General features: G+C 43.8%; 2 protein-coding genes across 51 annotated transcripts in view; one reads left to right on the top strand and one right to left on the bottom strand.

Moving 5' to 3' along the window:
* The window catches only part of ST3GAL6 (ST3 beta-galactoside alpha-2,3-sialyltransferase 6), an 85,410-nt gene that overhangs the window by 51,211 nt on the left and 13,420 nt on the right, over positions 1 to 20,779 (top strand). For 19 of the 48 annotated variants that reach the window (XM_070243932.1, XM_070243922.1, XM_070243933.1 and 16 more), the window contains 4 exons: positions 2,471 to 2,657; positions 2,763 to 2,900; positions 6,218 to 6,370; positions 7,708 to 8,673. In XM_070243932.1, the coding sequence (XP_070100033.1) occupies positions 2,471 to 2,657; positions 2,763 to 2,900; positions 6,218 to 6,370; positions 7,708 to 7,794 (565 nt within the window). In that variant the 3' untranslated portion in view covers positions 7,795 to 8,673. Of the gene's footprint in view, positions 1 to 1,285; positions 1,380 to 2,470; positions 2,658 to 2,762; positions 2,901 to 3,065; positions 3,325 to 6,217; positions 6,371 to 6,536; positions 6,721 to 7,707; positions 8,674 to 20,779 lie in introns of those variants that run through there. The other 29 variants (XR_011429344.1, XM_023623950.2, XM_070243938.1 and 26 more) reach the window with 9 other exon arrangements.
* DCBLD2 (discoidin, CUB and LCCL domain containing 2) overlaps positions 9,675 to 20,779 on the bottom strand; it is an 80,487-nt gene continuing 69,382 nt past the window's right edge. For all 3 annotated transcript variants that reach the window (XM_023623934.2, XM_070243915.1, XM_070243916.1), the window contains 3 exons: positions 17,712 to 17,761; positions 14,002 to 14,139; positions 9,675 to 13,363 (listed from right to left, as the gene is read on the bottom strand). In XM_023623934.2, coding sequence (XP_023479702.1) covers positions 12,894 to 13,363; positions 14,002 to 14,139; positions 17,712 to 17,761 — 658 coding nt within the window. In that variant the 3' untranslated portion in view covers positions 9,675 to 12,893. The remainder of the gene's footprint in view (positions 13,364 to 14,001; positions 14,140 to 17,711; positions 17,762 to 20,779) is intronic.

The raw sequence follows: 20,779 nt of genomic DNA, 5'->3' as shown, positions 1-20,779 counted from the left end.
CTGAGTTTGAGAGGAGCAGCAAGAAAACCAGTGACGTAGGAGGGCAGCTGGCTGGGGACAGTGCTGCGAGCCAAGCTGAAGAGGTGGGCAAGGAGTGGGCCGTGTGGGACTTTGTAAACTAGCATTAGAGCTTAGATTTTATTTTATGTACACTAGGAAACTTCTGAGGACTTTTTAAGCAAGAGAGAAATTTCATCTGGTTATATCTTTAAAATATTCTGGCTGCAGCATGGACAATGGAATATGAGGGACAAGGGTGGAAATGAGGAGGCCAGGCAGGTGGCCGTATTCAGGTGGATGATGGTGGGTTGCAACAGGATTGTCCTGGCAGAGAGGAGGCAGGTGGATAGAGTGAGACATGTTCTTGAGGTAGACTTACCAGGATTTGTTGATGTATTAGATGTGAGCAGAGAGGGGGATAAAGGAACTGAGGATACCTCCTCTAGCTTTTCAGCTTAGGAGACTGGCCAGAGAGTGGTACCATTTATTGAGCTGGGGAAGACTAGGGTAGGAGCAGGTTTAGAGGAGAATTAAGATTTCTGTCTGAATGTGTTAGATTTGAGATGCTTAATAGATTTGCAGTGGATAAGTCGAGTAGGCAGTTGGATAAACAAGTTAAGGTCTTGATAGTGAGCAGCCTGTAAGCTGTTTTTTAAACCATAGACTGGGCAAGATCTCCCAGGAAGAGACTGAGAGAGAGAAGAGGGTCCAGGACTGAGCCTTGAAGTGCTCAAAGCTTAGAGGCTGAGCAAAGGAAAAGGAGTAAAGAGATGGAGAGGACCCACCAGTGAGGTGGTGGACCACCGTCAGTGACTGAGTCAGGAGAAGGCAATCACAGAAGCCAAGAGGGCACAGTGTTTGAAGACAGGAGGGGTCAACCATGTCCACTGCTGGTGAGAGGCCATGCAAGATCGGGAACAGAGTTCACCACTGGGTTGGCAACCTGAAGCTCCTTGATTCTCTCAAAAAAACAGACTTGGAGATATGAGGTGGGAGAAGCCCAGCTGGTGTGGGTTGAGGAGAGAATGACAGGCGAGAAAGTGGAGAAACCAGTACAGGCAACTCTGTTGAGAAATTTTGCTGTAGAGTTGAGAAATGAGAAGGCAGCCCGAGATGGTATGGAATCAAAGGAGGATTTTCTGTTTTGTTTCCTTTTATAAAGATAGGAGATTCTGGAGCATGCTGTAAACTGATGGAACTGAATAAAGAGATTAGCGGTAAAGAGAGGGGACGGGCTCCAGAGCACAAGTGTGGTTGACTCTCTGTAATGGGATTGTGGTTACAGCTACCAAGAGTCCCATAGATGGAGTGGTGGGGCAATGAGGACATTTCTATCCCTGTTTTCTCACTGAAAGGTTGAAGTCAGGTCATCATCTGGGGTAAGTTGTGTGTGTTGGAAATGCCTATGAATTGTCTTTTGAAGAGTGCAAAACCTTCCCACTGGGGCAATGCATTAGGATGACTCGGCATTGCTTGGGGGTTTTGCTGGGTTACAAGCTGCTGAGGGTTTCTGCACAGCAAGGTCACCTTATTTTCTGTTTATTATCCATTTTGAGGAAGCTGTGAAAATTTATCACAAAACAGTTTGGAAGCACTCAGAAATTTCTTTACCTTTGGGTCTAAAATCTGATCACCCAGAACCGCAGCACGTCCTTATGGGAAATTGCCGCGGGCACATTATGAAAGCCATCTCAAGTGTTAAGTCTGTCTTATATTATATAGAGTCAGCAGCAAAGGGTAAAACAGGATTTATCCTCCTAGGGGACACTGTTTGGGAAACAAAGCATTTCTTTTAATAGCATGTATGCCTTGATAGCATGTGCATAAACAGTGTGTGTCTGACCTTGGCTTTGAGCATATTCAAACCCAACAGTAAATCCTTTGTGGTTCTTTAGTTCATTCTAGCAATAGACATTCATTTGGTTCAGCTTTAGGTATAACAGCAATTTTACATTGTTACTTTATTTCAGAGCACAGTAATTGTGATGGGTCTTCAAATCACCTTAAATGTGATTCTTGCTGGTCAGTCACTTACACACATGTTCATGTGCTACATGACTGTGTCACCTTGAGCAAGTAACTATCTCCCTGGACCTCAGGGCCCTTCTCTGTAAATCCAAGGGGTTCTGTCTGGTGTCCTCCAAGGTCTCTCTTAACTTCACTATTCTGGGGTTCTGTGTTCCTGTTTATTTAGTCTTCAGTTTTCCTGGAGTTAAGACTCAATTATCAGTGGCTCCTCAATTAATTTTCAAATACAAACGAAAGTTTCTGCCTTTGATGCAACAGCTGTTTCATGGAAGGGAATTATTGCCTTGGTCCTTACGCGTGAAAGGCTGACGGATGCCTTTTGGATTGGGAGCACTGGGTGCATGGCTGATGGTGTTGGTCCAGCTCTGGAGCCTCTGAGAACAGTGATGGGAATGGCTCATCCTGCCCCTCGTCTACATATCTTGTGTTTTCCTACCCACAGAATGAATAACGGTCCTGTTTTAGGACATGAAGAGGATGTTGGGAGAAGGACAACCTTCCGACTTTTTTATCCAGAATCTGTTTTTACAGATTCCAATCACAGGGATCCTAACACCACGGCGATTCTCACTGCTTTTAAGCCACTTGATTTAAAGTGGCTGTATGATTTGCTGATGGGTAGCAAAATAGTAAGTTGGCAAAATTGATCTGCCTTCCGATTACCTTCAGTTTTTTCTTCTATGGACAGAAGACAACCACAATCTTCTACTTTCTATATTCTTTCTTTATTTCAGGATACTAAGGGGTTTTGGCAGAAACCAGCCTTAGACTTGATCTACAAACCTTATCAAATCAGAATATTAGATCCTTTCATCACCAGAACAGCAGCTTATGAACTGCTTCATTTCCCAAAAGTGTTTCCCAAAAATCAGGTACGTGTTTTCTTTGCACAGTTGGAAACTAGAGATCTGGCTGGGGCGGGATGGAGGGTCTCCCAGGCTCTTGGTAACTGTATGAGCCATTGCTCATGAGGAGGTTTCTGAGGGCCGCGTCTGAGTTAGTGAAATTAGATACCTGTGGATCTTTATGTTTTTCAGGTTGTGAGGAAAAGAACCTTAAGTGAAGGGGGTTTTCTGCCCCCGTGAGGCCCTCCTGGGGTCTCCTGCATGCCCAGTGGCTCAGCCCTCGTAACCTCGTCTTCACTGTTCTGCAGCGAGGAGGATCTGACTAGGGGGTGACGGGCAGGCTGTGCGCAGAGTAGCGGGACTGGCTTCAGGACAAGTGCAGGGCTGGTCTGGCTAAACAGAACTGTCTGGAGCACTCTGGTGAAAATATCACAGGAAAGCCAGAGGAAAGGTGAGGAAGGATGATGAGGCAGTCCAGAGATATTTCTGTGGTCGTAGAGGAGACACTGGCACTGGGTTCTCAGGAAATGGTAAAGTTAGAGCAATATTGGGAGCTCTTGAAACTCCAGATTGTTTAATTAGAAGGAATCCCATTGACTGCGACTCTTATAGTGCCGTTTGTCAACATGACCTTGAAACCAATACCCTGTAGACCCTGGAGTGGCACAGAGCCGGTTTCCTCTGAAGCTGGAGTGGCTGTGTAACATGCTGTCTCAGCGGAAATGAGGTTTTTCTCATTTTGCCCTAATCAGGGAAAATCCAAAGAAATAAGCACACATCATGTATCTTTTCTTTAGCGTGATAAAAAAATTCTAAAGTATTACATGCTTAAAATCAAACAACTTAGAAAAGAATACCAAAAAAAAGGAAGTCATCCTTTTCTTTTCTTCCTCCTATAACTCACATTATCTCCCAGCCTTTTTGCCTTTTATATCCTTCTAGACTATTTTCTACACATTTACAAACATACACACTTTCTGTTTGTTCAATGTAACGGTTCCATATAATTGATTATATCACAGGTATTGTTCTGCTATTTATTCCCCCCCCCATTTAATTAACTGTTCCCCTATTTATAGACATTTGGGTTTATATCCAGCTTTTCTCCTCTATAAATAATGTAGAGATGCATGTGCTTATAGGGCTTTTCTGCACACTTGTGTGAGTGCTGTAGGATGCATTCCTGGAGGTGGAATTCCCAAGTCAAAAAGCATAAGTATTTTAAATGTAAAGCCTATTTCTTAGAAATTTTGAGGAAAGGACAGCTTCTTAGTAATTTTGAGAGGAAAGGACAGCTTCTGAATGTATGTTTTGTGACTTTTCAGCTCTTATTTTCTCAGGTGAAGTAAGATCAGATTTATCCCTTGCTTCTTGTTTTAGGTAGTGTCTTTAACTCCAAAAGCACAGGAAGACCCTGCTTTTACTTAGAGATGACACTAGAACTAGTTGTAACTAAAGTCCCAGTAGGACACGGGGTTCCAGAAGCCAAAAGGACACAGCTGTATTTCAGAGAGGTCAGCCATTCAGACGCCATCCAGAGGTGGAGCGCGGACCATAAACCCTGGTTCTGGGGGTGTGGGGGTCATGCTGGTGATATGCACAAGAATATGAAGAGAAAGAAGGTCCACAGGAAACAGGGTAGAGAGAACGTAGGGCACGAGCAAGCGGAGGCAAAGCTGTGATAGAGTTTTGCTAGAAAAGGGAGCAGAGAAATGGTTGGAAGAGGACTTGGGATCAAGGAAGGTTGTTTTTGTTGCTGTTGTTTAAAGATTGATGACATATTTGTATGCTAAAGGGAACAATTCGATAGAGGAAAATATTGAGAAAGTGCGTAATGGTAGAAGCAAAGTTGTTGAGAGAAGAGATGGAATAAAGCAGTGCATGAGAGAGGTTGGCTGTGGGTGAGAACAGGGCCACCCCACCCAGGGAGGAGGAGTAAGCACTGAAAATATGGGGCGAGGGGAAGGTGGGTTTGGAGTTGGGAAGATGATGTCGCTCTCGTCCGATTCCTTCTGTTGTCTAGAAAGGTATAAAATTGTCGTCGTGGAGAGAAGGAATGGAAATTTACTAGGGGAATGTAGTGGATTGTTGGACACACCAGATGCCCGCTTGAGACTTTGGTCACAAATGTAATGTGTGATCAGGCAAGTATGCTGTTTTCTTGCCCTGTTCGGCTGCTCTGGTGTGGGTTTAACCTGGGTGAAGATTCCATCAGGTAGTAACATAGGTTCTGTGGGAGACCGGTGCAGAAGAGGAGAGTGATTCTAATGACGGATGAAGTACTCTTAAGTGTGAGGAGAGAAGTAGAGGACATGAGGACTAATGTGAGACGGAAAACTGATGGGGTTGGTGAGGTTGGACAACCTGTAGGTTTTTAACTCAACCCTTAACTTCCTCTCCTGGCAGATGGCAAAGGCTCGTGGTGGAGCCACAGTAGTGCCCGAGGTGAAGAAAAGCTCATGCAGAAGGCTGTTAGGGTTTCAGACATGCTCACCTCCTGGTGTTTATTTTTTTTTTCTCTCAGAATCATAATCTATGTAATTTCCATGGGATCTCTAAGAAACATTTAATTGAAAGGAAATCTCATTGAATTGTGTTTAAGATATATATTGTTTTTGCCTTTGAAGGCCATCCTACTGAGAATAGAAACTTTGAAGACCCTTTTGCCAAATATCTATGACAGCATTTTTCAGGATATACATATACATGAAGGGGGTGCTTGCTTGCTTTCTTTCCTTTTTTCTTTTTAAATTGATAATGGCCTGGTTGAGATTGTGACATCATGATGTACGCAGCTGGACTCTTTATCTTCTACTCAGATACTGTTACACTTTGTCACCGAGGTTGACTGGTCAGTCTTTCCCTTGAGCTCGTTATTAGGATTATAAAACTGATTTACTTTAGGGCTATATTATATGAAGCCTTTTACCATGATCCTAGCCATTAGCAAAGTAAGCTGTCCTTACGTTTTCATACATGGGCTCAAAATTCTCAGGCTTTGATTTTTCCAAAAGGAGCCTCACTCAGCATGTTTTTAAAGATACGGCAGCGGCATCCTTCTTGAGCCTCAGTCTTCCTTTATTTGACAGTTGTCTTCTGGGCTAATTCTGCAGTTAAGTCCTATTTGATTGACTTGCTATGATTTTGGTCACACTTTATGTCCTCTTCAGTTAGGGTCTTCACTGTTGGTAGCTTGAGCCTTAGGACACGATGAGGGTTTAATTCTTTCTCTCCTGATTAATTGTTCAGAAGTCCCTATTTTATAAGATTAGGCCACTTAGATATGCTTTGGAAACAAATCTCTTTTTTGGATCTTTTAAAAAAATTTTCATTTCCCTCTTCAGAAACGCAAACACCCGACGACAGGAATTATTGCCATCACATTGGCATTTCACATATGTCATGAAGTTCATCTTGCTGGTTTCAAATACAACTTTTCTGACCTCAAGAGCCCCTTGCACTACTATGGGAATTCCACCATGTCTTTGATGAATGCGGTAATATATACACACTTTGGTCTAATCTTTGATCTTTAGAGTTGGACAGCCCGTATTCTCTCTTCTGTCATTTTACTGAGGGAGCAGGTTTTGAGAGGTTGACAGGGCTTACAGAGTGACCAAGTGCTGAAACTTGGACTCAGGCCCAGGGGTTATTTTACTACAGCAGCTGTTCCCAATCTGGGGGGTCTCAGAACCCCGGGAGAAGCTTGCGGCTATTGTCAAGTGCCATCAACCCATCAAACCCCAGCCTTATCTTAGATGCTGAATCATATTTGCACTATTTAAATATGGACAACCTGCTGTTTGAGATATTGCAATTCACCTTTTCAGGCATCGCCATGCTTACAGTAAGTATTTTCCTGTTTTTTAGCGTAGTACGTGAGGAGATCTGTAACATTTTAACCCCATGAAGAATATTCATGGTCAAAAGTTGCAAGCCTGTATATTAGATCCTGCTTCCCATGGTTGGGGATCAATGGTGGTAGACTTGATCCTTAAGATTTTTATTTTAATGATTGAATGGGAAACAGTTTTCTGTTTTCCTAATTCTAACTTAGATTAGTGGTATATACCAAGTGACAGGATTAAAATATTATATGTACAGTTTTAATATTGAAATATGATTTGCTGTAAAGTATATAGATATATCCTATGAAATCAGTGCCCTTAAATCATCATCGCCCAATACCACATAAGACGAAGAAGTGGATTATTCAGGTTGGAGCTTAACACTGTCTTTCTGCCCCTCACACCCGCCATGTAAGATACACTGAGTGGCTCAAGAGATGGGTGCTTGGGGCAGAGTCCAGGCTCCTTTCTCCTCAGCCCTAATCTTTCCTGTAGCTCTTGTGGGATTTCTCACCTCATCTAAGGAATAGAAGGTTACAACAACTTCCTGAGGAAAATTAGGATATCCATCAGTGGAACAGAATTATTTTTTAAATACTTCTTAAACTGAGCATGCTTTACGGTGGTTTCTTACCTCCAGGCTGACTTCTTGTCTATTACGAGCACTGGGTGCTGCTTTTGTTAAAGTGATCCACCTGTTCTGACTTCCACTTTTGGTCTAGATTTACACCATGATTCAGCAGACCAGGGGACAAGGTGGGGGAGCCTTATGTCACGGTTTAAGTGGAAAGAAGGGGCTTTAGGGAAAGCTCTGGCAAAAGAATGAACAAAGAAAAAGAAATCAGAAAGGGAACAGAGTTGAAACTCCCTGCCCCTTGTTACTGAGTTTCTTATTCAGAGCTTTTGAGAGACCGCGCACGCGCTGCTGCTGCTGTCCTTGTTCTGAGCGGGACAGATGCTGACTGTGCTTTATTTTTCTTCTTTAGAGCAGCTATCACAATTTGACTGCAGAGCAGCTCTTTTTGAAGGACATTATAGAAAAAAACTTTGTAATCAACCTCACTCAAGATTGACCCTACAGACTCAGAAGATGATGCTAACAGTATTAGTTTTATTTTTATACTGCAATTTTTAGTTTATTTTTAAATGTGTTGGATGCACTCATCAAAAAATTATGTACATTAAGTCTGTTGCTGCCTGGTCATTCATAACCACCGGCTTAATTTCTGTGAATATATTTAATTTATGAAAATCAAGCTGTTTAGTTATCAGGGAAATAAGTAAAGTTTTGATTACATTGTTTTTAAAATAAGCTGGTTTTCTGAGGTGTTTTTAAACATCTTTTTAATGGTTAGTCTGTCTTTGACTTTTGAAGGGAGGTGACTTCCTAATAAGGGGTTTTAGTTTACCACAACAAATTCTGAATATGACATGACATTTTGAGTGGTGTATTTGGCTGCTGTAAATTGGGGGGCTGGCACGTGGCTGTGCCTGGATGTGCAAATGAGCCACTTCAAGCGGATATCTGGACGACTGCTGAAATCCTTTTTGTTCTCCCTGAGGAATTGGATTTGAATCTTAAACCAGCCCTGAATACAGTGGATGGTTAGGGAAATCTAAGATCATACTAGTTTAGTTAAGCTTTTTTCCTGCAATTAAGCAAACCATGATTGAGTAATTTGGTAGAATGAAGATGGTGTTTAAGTTGAAGGAAATAGGCTAAACATGAAATTCTGGATGAGTAAATAACCAAAGAATGCAATTACTAATGTCTGGTGACTGCATTATTTTAAAGAAAGAAAAAAGTTTATACAAAGAAGCTGAGCTCGGTAAACTCAAGAAGGGGAAAATTCTTAAACATGATTTTTTTGCCCAGTTTATTAATTAAATTTTGAAAGTTTACTATTTGAATTAAATAGGAAAAATAAAGACAAAGTAAACTCTTAAGAATACTCAAGCTGTTTTTGGATTTAAATCATATTTTCATACGAAAAGCTCAACTGTGTACATGATCGCATCTTCATGTGGAAGGCTCACCTCGCCCTCTAGGTGCCCCCCAGAAGGAGCCTGTGGGAGGGACGCAGCCGAGCCAGTCCCACACACGTTCTGAGCTGGTCTCTCTTCCCACTTTACTATAACAGAAGGCGATGGGAGGGGGGGTGCGGGGTGAAGGAGAAAGGAAGAGAACAGTGGAAGTTCTAAGGAGGATGGAATTAAAGGCTCTCAGAAGACGTATAAGTAGAAGGAACTGTACCTTGTGAACAATCATCCTCACTGGGAAACCCTGATGGCGTTCCTGAACCCACCAGCCTCCCTCCCTCCCTCCCTCCCTCCCTCCCCCCTCCCTCCCTCCCTCCCCCCTCCCTCCCTCCCTCTCTCCCTCCCCCCTCCCTCCCTCCCTCTCTCCCTCTCTCCCTCCCCCCTCCCTCCCTCCCTCTCTATCTCTCTCTCTCTCTCTCTCTCTCTCTCTCTCTCTCTCTCTCTCTCTCTCTCTCGCGCGCGCGCGCGCGCGCGCGAGTGTAAAGCGGGAACTACTAGAGAGAAACAGAAATCAATGAAATACTTAAAAGCAGTGTAAGGAGGAGAAAACTGGCTGATCTAGACATTCAGTGTGGACTGTGTTCTGTTCATACCAGCACATGCTTGCACAGCACCCCACTTCCATTTGATTCTTTAGTAACTTGGCGGGAAAAGGTAGGTGCAGCCTGGAGCCCACACGAGCTCAGGGACCGTCAGCCACAGGCTGCAGTCTGGCCGCTGAATCCAGTTCTGATGTAAAGTAATTCAGGCTTCAAAAGAAGTCAAAAACCGATGGTGTTTTCAAATGTTACTGTAAGGACTATAATATTGGCCATAACACTTCTGACAACTGAGGAATCTGGCATTTTGTGTAGTATGAGAAAAGGCTACAAACCTCAAGATGGTTTTATTTAAGCCAAAAAGAAAGAAAAAGTCTGAGCAAGACACATATTTACAATTTATTAAAAACACATTAAAATCTATTTATACAATCTAAATTCTAGCCACATATACAGATACCAAGTGACTACAGTACGTGCCGAGGTAAGAAAAGTACATTCTGGGAGCCTCTCGCGCCACTCGCACTGTTTTCATTTCCAACACGTGTTGCAATACAGGTTTGTTTTCACCTTTCCCAGTGCCAAAAAAGGAGGAGGAGGAGATGAAGAAGAAACTAGGCACAAGTTGGATTAAACGAGAAGTGGTGCCACAGGTGACCTAAAAAGTGTTTTAATAACCATCCAACTCTTCGTTAGATTTTGCAGTTCAGGGACTTCAAGCTCAGAACGAAAGACAGACCTAACAGGTAATTTTTTTAGGTAGAGCTTCCTGGATTTCTCTCAAGAGGGTTTAAAAAGCTTTCACTGTCCCACATAATCTGCTGGTTCTTTCTAACTGTATCATCGGACATGGTGTTTCAGCAGCCCTCTTGCTCTCCAACTGACAGTGAAGTTCAAGCTTTATCACTTTCCAGGGAATTACGGCCATGTTCGTATTTAGATGAGCTCATTTTCTGCTCCCTCCTTAGGGGGAGGGCAAGTGTATACACAACGTTGTAATTTCAGTTACTGTATAAATTCTCTACTCGAACCGTTTCATCAGCGAATAAACCCACTGTTCAATGCAAAGTGCAAATAGTGAAACAGGAACTTAAATAATTGGACTAGACCCTGCACATACACTAGGATCTATTTAGATTTATAGCTGTTAATAAAATATAAATCAGCATTCACAATATCTTATCTTAAACTGTGCTAGTTCCTAAGATCAAGTAACAGCGAAGTCAGTGTGATTTTATGCAACCTGTAAGGGCCACATTTGCTGCACTGCTGTCTATTTTTATAATTAACAGGAAAATTTAATCCAATAAACCACAGTGACTTAAGTCTTTTACATGTTTCAAAGTATAAAAATTCAAAGGAATTTTGTAAAAAATGGTTACTTTCACATTTTCAGTTGTTACTTGATTGTCTCCAAAGCTGTACATGTATCAGACATATAAACGTAGTAAAAAACCCCAGAACTCTACTATGAAAACAAATGGACTAAAAGAAAAAGTACAAAACAAGAACAACCCTTTCTATCAGGCTCAGCTCTTCACTTGGAAAGTAAAATACATAAAAGTAGTAAAAACTAGGTTTTGTAAAAATCATTGGTAGTTTAAGGACAGCACAGTGGCAAGCTGAATCAAGTCTTAAAACATGCATCATTCTTAAGAAAACACTGGCCTCTCAAACAGTTTGCTGGGAAAAACAATCAGGTGCACACAATTACACAACTAGAGCAAACATCTTTGGGAAAATGAAGTAGCTACTGAAATCATCTCTCTTAAAGCTTCAAACAGGCACATGATTTGAGGGAAAGCATATTTTCTGTGTGCTAAGGGTGAATAAAAAAATAAAGCAACTGGTTTACTCTCTTCCCACTGGAAAGGGGATGACTACATTAATACATGTGCTTACACGCTCATATATGTTTTATTACAAGTTCAACATCTGTCCCTCTTGTTTCAAGTATTTTGAAACAAAATAGGTATTGGTTTTTCAGAATAAAATTATGCCTCAAAGTTGGTTGGGAGAAGAAAAGCAAATGAAAATAAGACCAAAATCATACAAGCAGAAGGCAGGGAGGCTGCAGAAATAAACAGTTATAACACTCACGGAAGCAAGCAGAATGAACACCATGCATCTTTAGTCAAGTGTAGCGAATTCTGGCAACGACAATCTGGTGGCACAGGCCAAAAGAAAAGAACTAGGACCTGATGGCAGAGCACATTTCAACATCAAGTCTACAGACCAAGGTTTACAGAAGAAGGCATTTATACGTTTTAATCGTATGGTCAGCTTCTCATACCATCTCGCCAGTTTAAAGATGTTTTAAGATGGCTTTCACACTACAGGCTAGTAAACTGCAGACGGTTTCTATTCCACCCATCTAGCCTGAGTTCTGGGCAAGCCCAGCGGAGGCTCCACCCACCAGCTGTGGTCTAGGTGAGAAAGAAAGAATGACACCTGCCTCCACCACCCGGACCCCTCATGCGCAGCTGAGGAACACAGGCTGCATTTCTATTTCTTGTAACAGTTTACCGTGGAAAACTGAAATTAAAAAATATTTTTTAATGTGACTAAAATTAATCAAGTACCTTGAGATTCAAAGAAAAATCTATCTATGAAACCAAAGAGGGTAAATTCTGGTTACTTGTTTTCAGGGTGATTTATATGACTTCTGAGGAACGATTTTGCCTTTCACTGTAATAAACAGGAGCGGGTCTTGTTTATGGTGTTCACCTAGAACCCCCGACTTTTCACAACTCTCCTCGGAAACATCCCAGTGCAGATAAAGTTGGGGGAGGGAGAGAACCTCCCCCAGAGCTTTCTAAACTGAAGTGGTTCCCGTTTCCACACAGAGAAGTACTTAAAGACAGGAGGAGACCTGAATTCACGAGGTTGATAAAGCAAATACTACCCACTGAGAAAACAACGTTTTATAAACACAAGCATGGGCCCCACGCGGGACAAGCACAGATGAGACCAGTCCTGTACCATGAGTGCTAAAGCTCTTAAGAGTGTCAAAAAGTGAAAAATCAATCACTGCTCATTGCAAGCCAGAATTCTCAGCGATAGGTCCTCCTAAGGGAAAATGGCTATGTGTAGGATGGCAGTCAAAACAATGATTGTATCACTAAGTATTAAAAAAAAAAAATCCAGGGATAGAAGAGGAAATCATGGTAGTACCTACCTTTCACAAACAGAGCAGAGCTTCAAGCCATCAGACATTTCGAGAACAGTACCATGCATTACTGCCAGTCAGACTTAGAGCTGTCTCGAGTTCATTAATGTACCTGCAGCACTGGTAATAAATACTCTCAGTGATTTCAATTTCTTTGAAGTGCATAGTAGGAAGCTTTTTCTGTATTAAAAATAGTGTTTTACAGTAGTAGTAAACAGGATGTTCAAAATTTAACAGGCAAGCAGTACTGCCACAATAACGCTTTTAAAGCAAGATGGCAAGATTAGTAGTTTCCTGTACCTCGGTCATCACATTTCCCCAACACATCTGTGACAGACACGTAACACGTTCTACACGTTACTACCACTAACGCAAGAAAGGCCCTGTGCTTTAAAACAACGCTTTGTAAAATGCAGCATCGTGTTCAAAGGATTTCTTTAAAAACATCGCCTTCGCCACCCCTCCCTGCTCCTGCCCCCTCCTGCGTGCTCTGTGGCACCTGGTACACCAACTCGTCTGCGGCACGCGGACCCGGCGGCCCGGCCTTTGGGGTGTCATACTGGGCCCGGGCTGAGGAGCAGCTGTCAGTCCTGCAGAGAAGAGTGTTGTACGTCCCCACTCCGGGGGGAGCCTGGTTCCCCGCAGCTTTGAAAGTGGACGTGGAGGGCAGGGTGACCGCAGCTGTGGGGTGCCCCGACATATCCACAACGATGGGGGTGGCATACTCAGGCCCCGTGACTGGAAGCGGTTCTGCGTAGGCATGATAAACTTCCTGCACCGGGGCATTGTAAGGATCGAGGTCTGCGTAGCCTGCTTCCTTCCGTTCTTCTGGTTTAAAGGTGGACCTCTGATGAAGGGCACCCACAATCCCTCCCACAAGCGGCTGCGCATACTCTGTGGATATCGCAAAACACACACAACAGGACAGGATCGGTCAACACAGGGGTCGTGCCGCTGAGGGCGGCAGCCGCAGCCTACAGCAAGACAAAGGCTTCTTCAGAGCACTGTGTCGTGGGCGACACAGAAGCATGCATTTCCCTGCAGGAACCAACTTCGCAAATTAAAATTGAAGATGTCAGCTTGTGTCTCACACTCATAAGTTAATATGCCAGAAAGCCTCATTCAGGCAATTCTGCAGAAACAGTGTTGGTGTATGTTCTTCAGATTTATAGATACTATTTCATTGGAAAAGAAATATTCCATTATTGGAACAATATGTGTCTTGGAAAATAACTTTATACATTTTTTTTTTAAGTATTAGGAAATATTTAAAATAAATAAGTACTAGGTTAACAGGATAAACACTGCAAGGCTCCGCTCTTTCCTGCTCTTCTTTTAATACTCCCAAGCCCCCCCGCAAAAATAAAATGCCCCGAGGTTTACGGCCAGAACCTCTAAGACCCAGAAATGACTCTCTCAAGGTCTTTTAACAAGTGGTTCTACCTTTTGAAAAGAGCTCATCTCCTACACGTGAGAAAAACAAAAGCTACTGAAGACCCCACCGCGCCCAGCGAAGCCCGTGTGGCGCTCACCTGCAGAGTCGGCCTGCAGCGCTGTGGGGACCTCCCTGGGGCTCAGGTGGGCCACCTCGCTGCTGCTGTAGTGCACCGGGGTCTCCTCCGGCTCCAGCGCCTTGGCGGGGAGAAACTGCTTCATTCCCTTCCACCAGCCTGCAGTGGGACGGGGGCAAGAGACCGGTCAGCACAAGCGACGCCGGCACTGCTAACGGGGTTAAGGGAGAAATCCTGTTGCATTTAAGCTATTTCTATAACAAATTTCTATACAAATTAGCCTTTATGTTCAAGCTTTGCCTTTTTCTTATTGTGGTAAAATACACGTACAACTTACCATCTTAACCATTTTTAAGTGTACACATCAGTGGTATTAAGCACATTCACACTGCTGTGCAGGCACCACCGTCCGTCTCCAGAACTCTTTTCATCTTGCAAAACTGAAACCCTGTCCCCATTAAACTACAACTCCCCATTCCCCCCGCCCCCAGCCCCTGGCAGCCACCATTCTACTCTCTGTCTCTATGGATTTGACTCCTCCAGGTTCCTCATGTAAGTGAAATCATACAGTATTTGTCTTTTTGTGACTGACTTCTTTCATTTAGTATGACGTCCTCAAGGTCCATCCATGTTGCAGCATATTGCAGAATTTCCTTCCTTTTTAAGGCTGAATAATATTCCACTGAATGTATATGCCACATTTTGCTTATCTATTTATCAGTTGATGGACACGAGTTGCTTCCATGTTTTATCTACTGTGAATAATGCTGCCATGAACATGGGTGTACAAATCTTTTAGAGACCCTGCTTTCAATTCTTTTGGGTATATACCCAGAAGGAGAATTGCTGGATTGTATGGTGGCTCTATGTTTAGTTTTCTGAGGAACTGCCATACTGTTTTCCACAACAGTTGTACCATTTTACATTCCCACCAAAAGCGCACGAGGGTTGCAATTTCCTCACGTCACTGACAACATTTGTTTTCTGTTCCTTTGATATGAGCCATCCTAATGGGTGTGAGGTGATATCTCACTGTAGTTTTGACTTGCATTTCCCTCAAGATTAGTGATGTTGAGCATTTTTTCACATGCTTATTGGCCATTTGTGTATCTTCTTCAGAGAAATGTCTATTCAATTGGGTTTTTTTTGTTGAGTTTTTTAAGAAGTTCTCTACATATTTTGGATATTAATCCCTTATCAGATATGTGATTTTCAAGTATTTTCTCCCATTCCATGGGTTGCTTTTTCACTCTCTGGATAATGCCTTTTGATGCACAAATTTTTAAATTTTCATGAAGTCCAATTTGTTCTTTCTTTTATTATCTGTGCATTTGGTGTCATATCCAAGAAATCACTGCCAAATCCAACATCACGAAGCTGCTGTCCTATGTTTTCTTCTAAGAGTTTTATTGTTTTAGGTCTTACATCTTGGTCCTTGATCCATTTTGACTTAATTTTTGAATGTGGTGTTAGGTAAGGGTCCAACTTCATTCTTTTGCATGTGTTTTCCCAGCACTGTTTCTTGAAATGTCTTTTTCCCAATGAATGGTCTTGACACCCTTGTCAAGAATCATTTGGTCATATTTCTGAGGGTTTATTTCTGGGCTTTCTATTCTATGCCATTGGTCTATATGTCTGTCTATGCCACCATCACACTGTTTTGATTACTGTAGCTTTGTAGTAAGTTTTGAAATCAGGGAGTGTGAGTCTTCCAATTTTGTTCTTTTTCAAGATTGTTTTGGCTATTCAGGGTCCCTTGAAATTCCATATGATTTTTAGGATGGTTTTTCTATTTCTGCAAAAACTGTCTTTGGGCTTTTGACAGGGATTGCACTGAATCTGTAGACCGCTTTGGGTGGCGCTGCCATTAACAACATTAGGTCTTCCAATCCATGAATGTGGGATGTGTTTCCATTAGTTTATGTCTCCTTTAATTTCTTTCAACAGCATTTTGTAGTTTTCATTGTACAAGTTGTTCACCTCCTTGGTTGAATTAATTTCTAAATATTTTCTTTTTGACGCTATTGTAAATAGGATTGTTCTTATAACCTCCTTTTGAGATTGCCTGTTGTTTGTGTATAGAAATGCAAATGATTTTTGTATTTTGACTCTGCATCCTGCTACTTTGCTGAATTCATTTATTCTAACAGTGTTTTTGTGGAGTCTTTTAAGTAAATGTTTGATAGAACTTACCAGAGAAGCCAGCAGGTCCAGGACTTTTCTTTGTTGGGAGATTTTTGATTCCTGAGTCAATCTCCTCACTAGTTAGAGGTCTGTTCAGATTTTCTATTTCTTTCTTTCTTTCTTTTTTTAAAGATTGGCACCTAAGCTAACAACTGTTGCCAATCTTCTTTTTTTTCTTCTTCTTCTCCTTCTCCCCAAAGCCCCCCAGAACACTGTATATTCTAGTTGTGAGTGTCTCTGGTTATGCTATGTGGGACGCCGCCTTAGCGTGGCCTGATGAATAGTGCCATGTCCACACCCAGGGTCCAAACCAGCAAAACCCTGGGCCACCGAAGTGGAGCGCATGAACTTAATCACTTGGCCATAGGGCCAGTCCCATATTTTCTATTTCTTTGTGATTGAGTCTTGGTAGATTTTGCATTTCTAGGAATTTATCCAAATTTATCTAATTTATCCAATTTCATCTAGGTTATCCATTTTTTTTAGCATATAATTGTTTACAGTACTCTTATAATCCTTTTTATTTCTGTAGAATCAGTAGTAATATCCTCATACTTTCATTTCTGATTTTGGTAACGTGAGCCTTCTCTTTTTCTCTGTCCATCTAGCTAAAGGTCTGTCTTTTTTTATCTTTTTGAAGAACCAACTTTTGGTTTCATTAATTTTCCTTATTCTTCTCTTCTTGATTTCCTTTCTCTCTTCTCTCATCCTTACTGTTTCCATCCTCCTGGTGGCACTGGGTTTAGTTTGCTCTTCTTCTTCTAGTTCCTGAAGTTGTTCAAGCTCATTTTTTGCTTTGCTAGAACAGCCAGTGCAAAGTGGAACGTGGTAGAAATCTCTATCAAAAGCACACACACAGCAAATCTGCTATTATAGAGCAGCCAGATACAGTCTGTCTGTTGTAGTGGTGGTTTTCAATATGTTTTTCTCAAAAGATACTTCCCAAGATCCCCTGGGGAGCCAGCAGCGTGTGATCCGCCCCCACCACTGCTCTCTTCTATCAGTCACCGCAGTGAACCCTCTCGGCTCCTAACAGTCATTCCAGTAGCGAGACTGGGAAGTGGGAGACCCTGAGGGGGCCTGTGGTGCCACCTGCCCCAGAGAGCAGGACTGCAGAAGATGGCCACTCATCATGGCAGACCTCCGTGACTCCTGAACTGCTCGACCCCAAGTGGTAAAAACCCACGCAGAGGAACGTGCACAGTGTCATCAAGACGGCAATCCTTGCCTCTCACGGTGTTCACATGGGCCACACAGGAAGCTAGCTGGTCTCCTCAAGATAAACAGATACACGAGACAAGCCAGACAAGGGCTCCAGAGGAAAAAGCACAGAGCAAGCGTTAGGAGAAGTTCTAACTTTCCATCCTTTACTGACTGACTAGGAGAGATTTTACAGAAAAGTAAGAATGATTAGAAAAGAAGAGGAAACCATTTCTCCGACAGTGCTGGGGAATGTACGTGGCCTGGAAATGACTTTCCTTTCACTACTGCCACCTGCAGGGGAGGGACTTCCCGCTGATGCAAAGAGATGCAAAGCCAAGAGCTACCTGCCCGGTCCCAGGAAGGTAAACCATAGGTGCCTTCGGTTTTCTTCTTTCTGGAAAAATACAGAAAAAAAAGTTAGCCAATAGAGTGAATTCATAGTAAGGAAGCCGTGGGATTGCAGGATAAACCCCACAGTTAATGATTCGTCAGCAGTCCACACGACCACGCGCTGAGCCACCCGGGGGGTCCTCCACTTCACTTGACTTTCAAGCCACTGCCGAGGCTCGTAAATTCTGGACTCTCGATAAACATTCAACTGTTTCCTGAGACAGTCACCTTGTTACCCAACTATTTCCCACTCAGAGGCATAAAGGAATAAAAAAGGATAAGTGTAGATAAAAAGACCCAAGCAGATCAAAGACCCAGCCCTGACATGTGGGATATCACAGGGAAATCGTGTCAGGTCTGTTTTGGTTTCAAATACAAATTTCTCAAATCAGTTGACACACAAAGTTCGTAGAACAAAAAAAAACCCACATTTTTTTCTGAGTTATTTTTTCCAACTTGCTGCTTTTCTTCTACGGTCCTCTGCCCCAGAGAAGTTTAAAGAGTCACGTACACTTAATTGCACGGACTTAATTCCTCCAACCACATAGGATAAGTCAACACTGGCACTGACAGTGACAGGTGGTGCAGGGAGAAGAGGACGCCCGGGCCCGGGAGGCGAGAGCCAGCGTGCAGTGAGGGAGCCCCTCCCCAGGGCCCTCCCTCCTCCAGGAAGAATTACCACCTGCCAAGAGCCCGTTACAAAGAGGAAAACAAGCACGTGAAAGGGCATTTTCTGAGTCAGGGATGTAAATTAATTAAAATTAATGTTTCGCAAGCTAAAAACAAAGCAGGTTCTATGTATAAATGAGGACAGGACGGTTATGTGGTTTGCTCAAGACCATGAATGTCACTTTCTCAAAGAGCCCAGGGTATGTCTTTTCCTCCTTGGAAACACTCTTCTCCAGCATAAGACTATGTTTTTGTTATTGATATTAAAAGCTTCCTCATTTTAAAGTTTGACTGTACTGAAGATACAACATCTCTTTATTTCAAAGTAAATTATAATGTAAAATTTGTGGAAGAGATGGACGGGCTGGGGCTGTTCATCAAAACTGGAATGGAAAAGAAATAATATGATGCTAGTTTATTAATTAAGCACTTTTCTCCCCCCAAATCCTCTAATCATAACAGTTAAAAATGAAAGGAAATCAGTCATCTTTTCTAAATGGCAGATAGATGCTCTATGTGGCTAAGACAACAAATTTAATGGCCTGAGTATTGGCGAGGGGTTGTACCATCAAGGATTTTATATTCTGACCCTCCGGTGACAGAGGTCAGGTCACTGGCCCCCTGCGTGTGAAGTGCTGGGAGCAGCTGGCATGGGTTCAGGATCAGTAAGCTGCAGCTGTTTGTATTAGGATTCTTCTCTCTCAGCCACTTCCACAGCCCCTGTTTGTATTAGGATTTTTCTCTCTCAGCTACTTCCACAGCCCCTGGCTGGCCTCTCCTCCTCCACGCCTCGTGACAGAGCCAGCTGGCAGCAGTTGCACGGGCGTCCTGAGAAGGCCCTTCAGTTCTGCGGCTCAGACCTTCTGTCCTGAAAGGCGTATATTCCACCTGCCTCGTGGGGTCTGAGCTTCCACAGGCCCCTTAAACAAGCCTCCCCCAACCCTGCCCCCGACCTCAGGCCGCAGCTCTCCTCCCGTGTCCTCCCCTCGGCCTGTGCTGTTCCCAGCGGGGCTCAGACCCGAGGACTGACTGTCCGACCGCAGGCTCAGGCGGGCAGCGGTAACAGCACGGCTCGAAGCCCCCTCTGCCGGTCCTGGCTGGTGACCTGGGGCAAGGGATTGATGCTGTCTCACCTTCTTCTGTAAAATGGGATTTACAGCAATACCTGCTTCAGAGGCTGTTGTGAGGATTAATTGAGCTAAAACATGTGAAGAATTCAGAATAATGCCTAAAATCAGCACTTAATTTTCTAGAAAAATTAGTTGTTGCTGTGCTCTCCTCGTCACCTGCTGCTGTCCAGCGCCCCGAGAGCCTGCTGGCCGCCCCTCCCCGGACCGTCCGACAGCCCCGAGCCCCTTTCCCCACCGCCCTCGTGCTGACTTGCGGGTCCCGCTCCGCCCGCGGCGCCCACCCGAGTGCAGGACCGCGCTCCTCGGCCTCCTCAGCCCCCGGGGCGCGTGCCGTGTGGGCGGGGCCAGGCAAGACACCCCTCGCCTTCCCTAAACCTGGGGGCTCCACACTCGGCACAGGGGGGAGCGCAGATATCTGCTGAATGGCTCCACAAACCGCCATTCTCCCGCACTAGCCTGTCCCTCCTGTTCTGCTGTCTCGACTCATGACACGCTGCTGGTCTCGTGCACACGCCCGAAACTCCAGGCCATCCTAGGTGCCCCTCCTCCCCGAGCGGCCAGCGCCCCCTCCTGGCGTCCCTGCCACGTGCCTGCACGGCCTCAGCGCCTCCTCACTCACCTCGGGACTCTCGGTCGCTCCTCTTCAGTCCACCCTCCAGAAGCGCCGCCATCTATCCGCAGCACTGACCACCACCACTCCTCAACGGCCTCCCCACCCGCAGCACGAGATCGAACCCCCTCCCCCAGGAAGCCGTCCTGGCCCCGCACCCCTGTGCTTCCCCCGAGCAACCCCTCAGTCTGGGCCATTCTCTTCCTTCCCCTCTCTGCCAAATCCAACTCCTTCTTTAAGGCAAAACATGTCAAACTTGAGGATCACTCTCTCCCGAAGAACAGATTTTGGGTCACTCTCGTGGCTCTCACGTCTGTTTCCCAGCACTGCATAATAACTCATCTGGCCATACTAGAGTTTCTTATTTTGTGTCAGTCAACCCTGCTAAACACAATAGGCGTTGTGTCTCATTCTTCCAGTAAATGTTACTGAGCACCTATTATATGTCTTATTAAGGTATACATCCTAGTGTGTAATGCAGAATTTGATATGCTAAAGATGCTCAGTAACTGACTGTGGAATTAACTTACTCATCTTTTATGGAAACGAAGAAGAAACCTGTGCTTTTTGGGGGTTTTTTTGCTGAGGAAGATTGTCGCTGAGCTAACATCTG

The sequence above is a fragment of the Equus caballus genome, chromosome 19 (assembly GCF_041296265.1).
Source record: "Equus caballus isolate H_3958 breed thoroughbred chromosome 19, TB-T2T, whole genome shotgun sequence".
Classification (NCBI taxonomy): Eukaryota; Metazoa; Chordata; class Mammalia; order Perissodactyla; family Equidae; genus Equus; species Equus caballus.
Note: the sequence above shows the minus strand (reverse complement) of the source record. Positions and strands in the feature narration are given on the sequence as shown.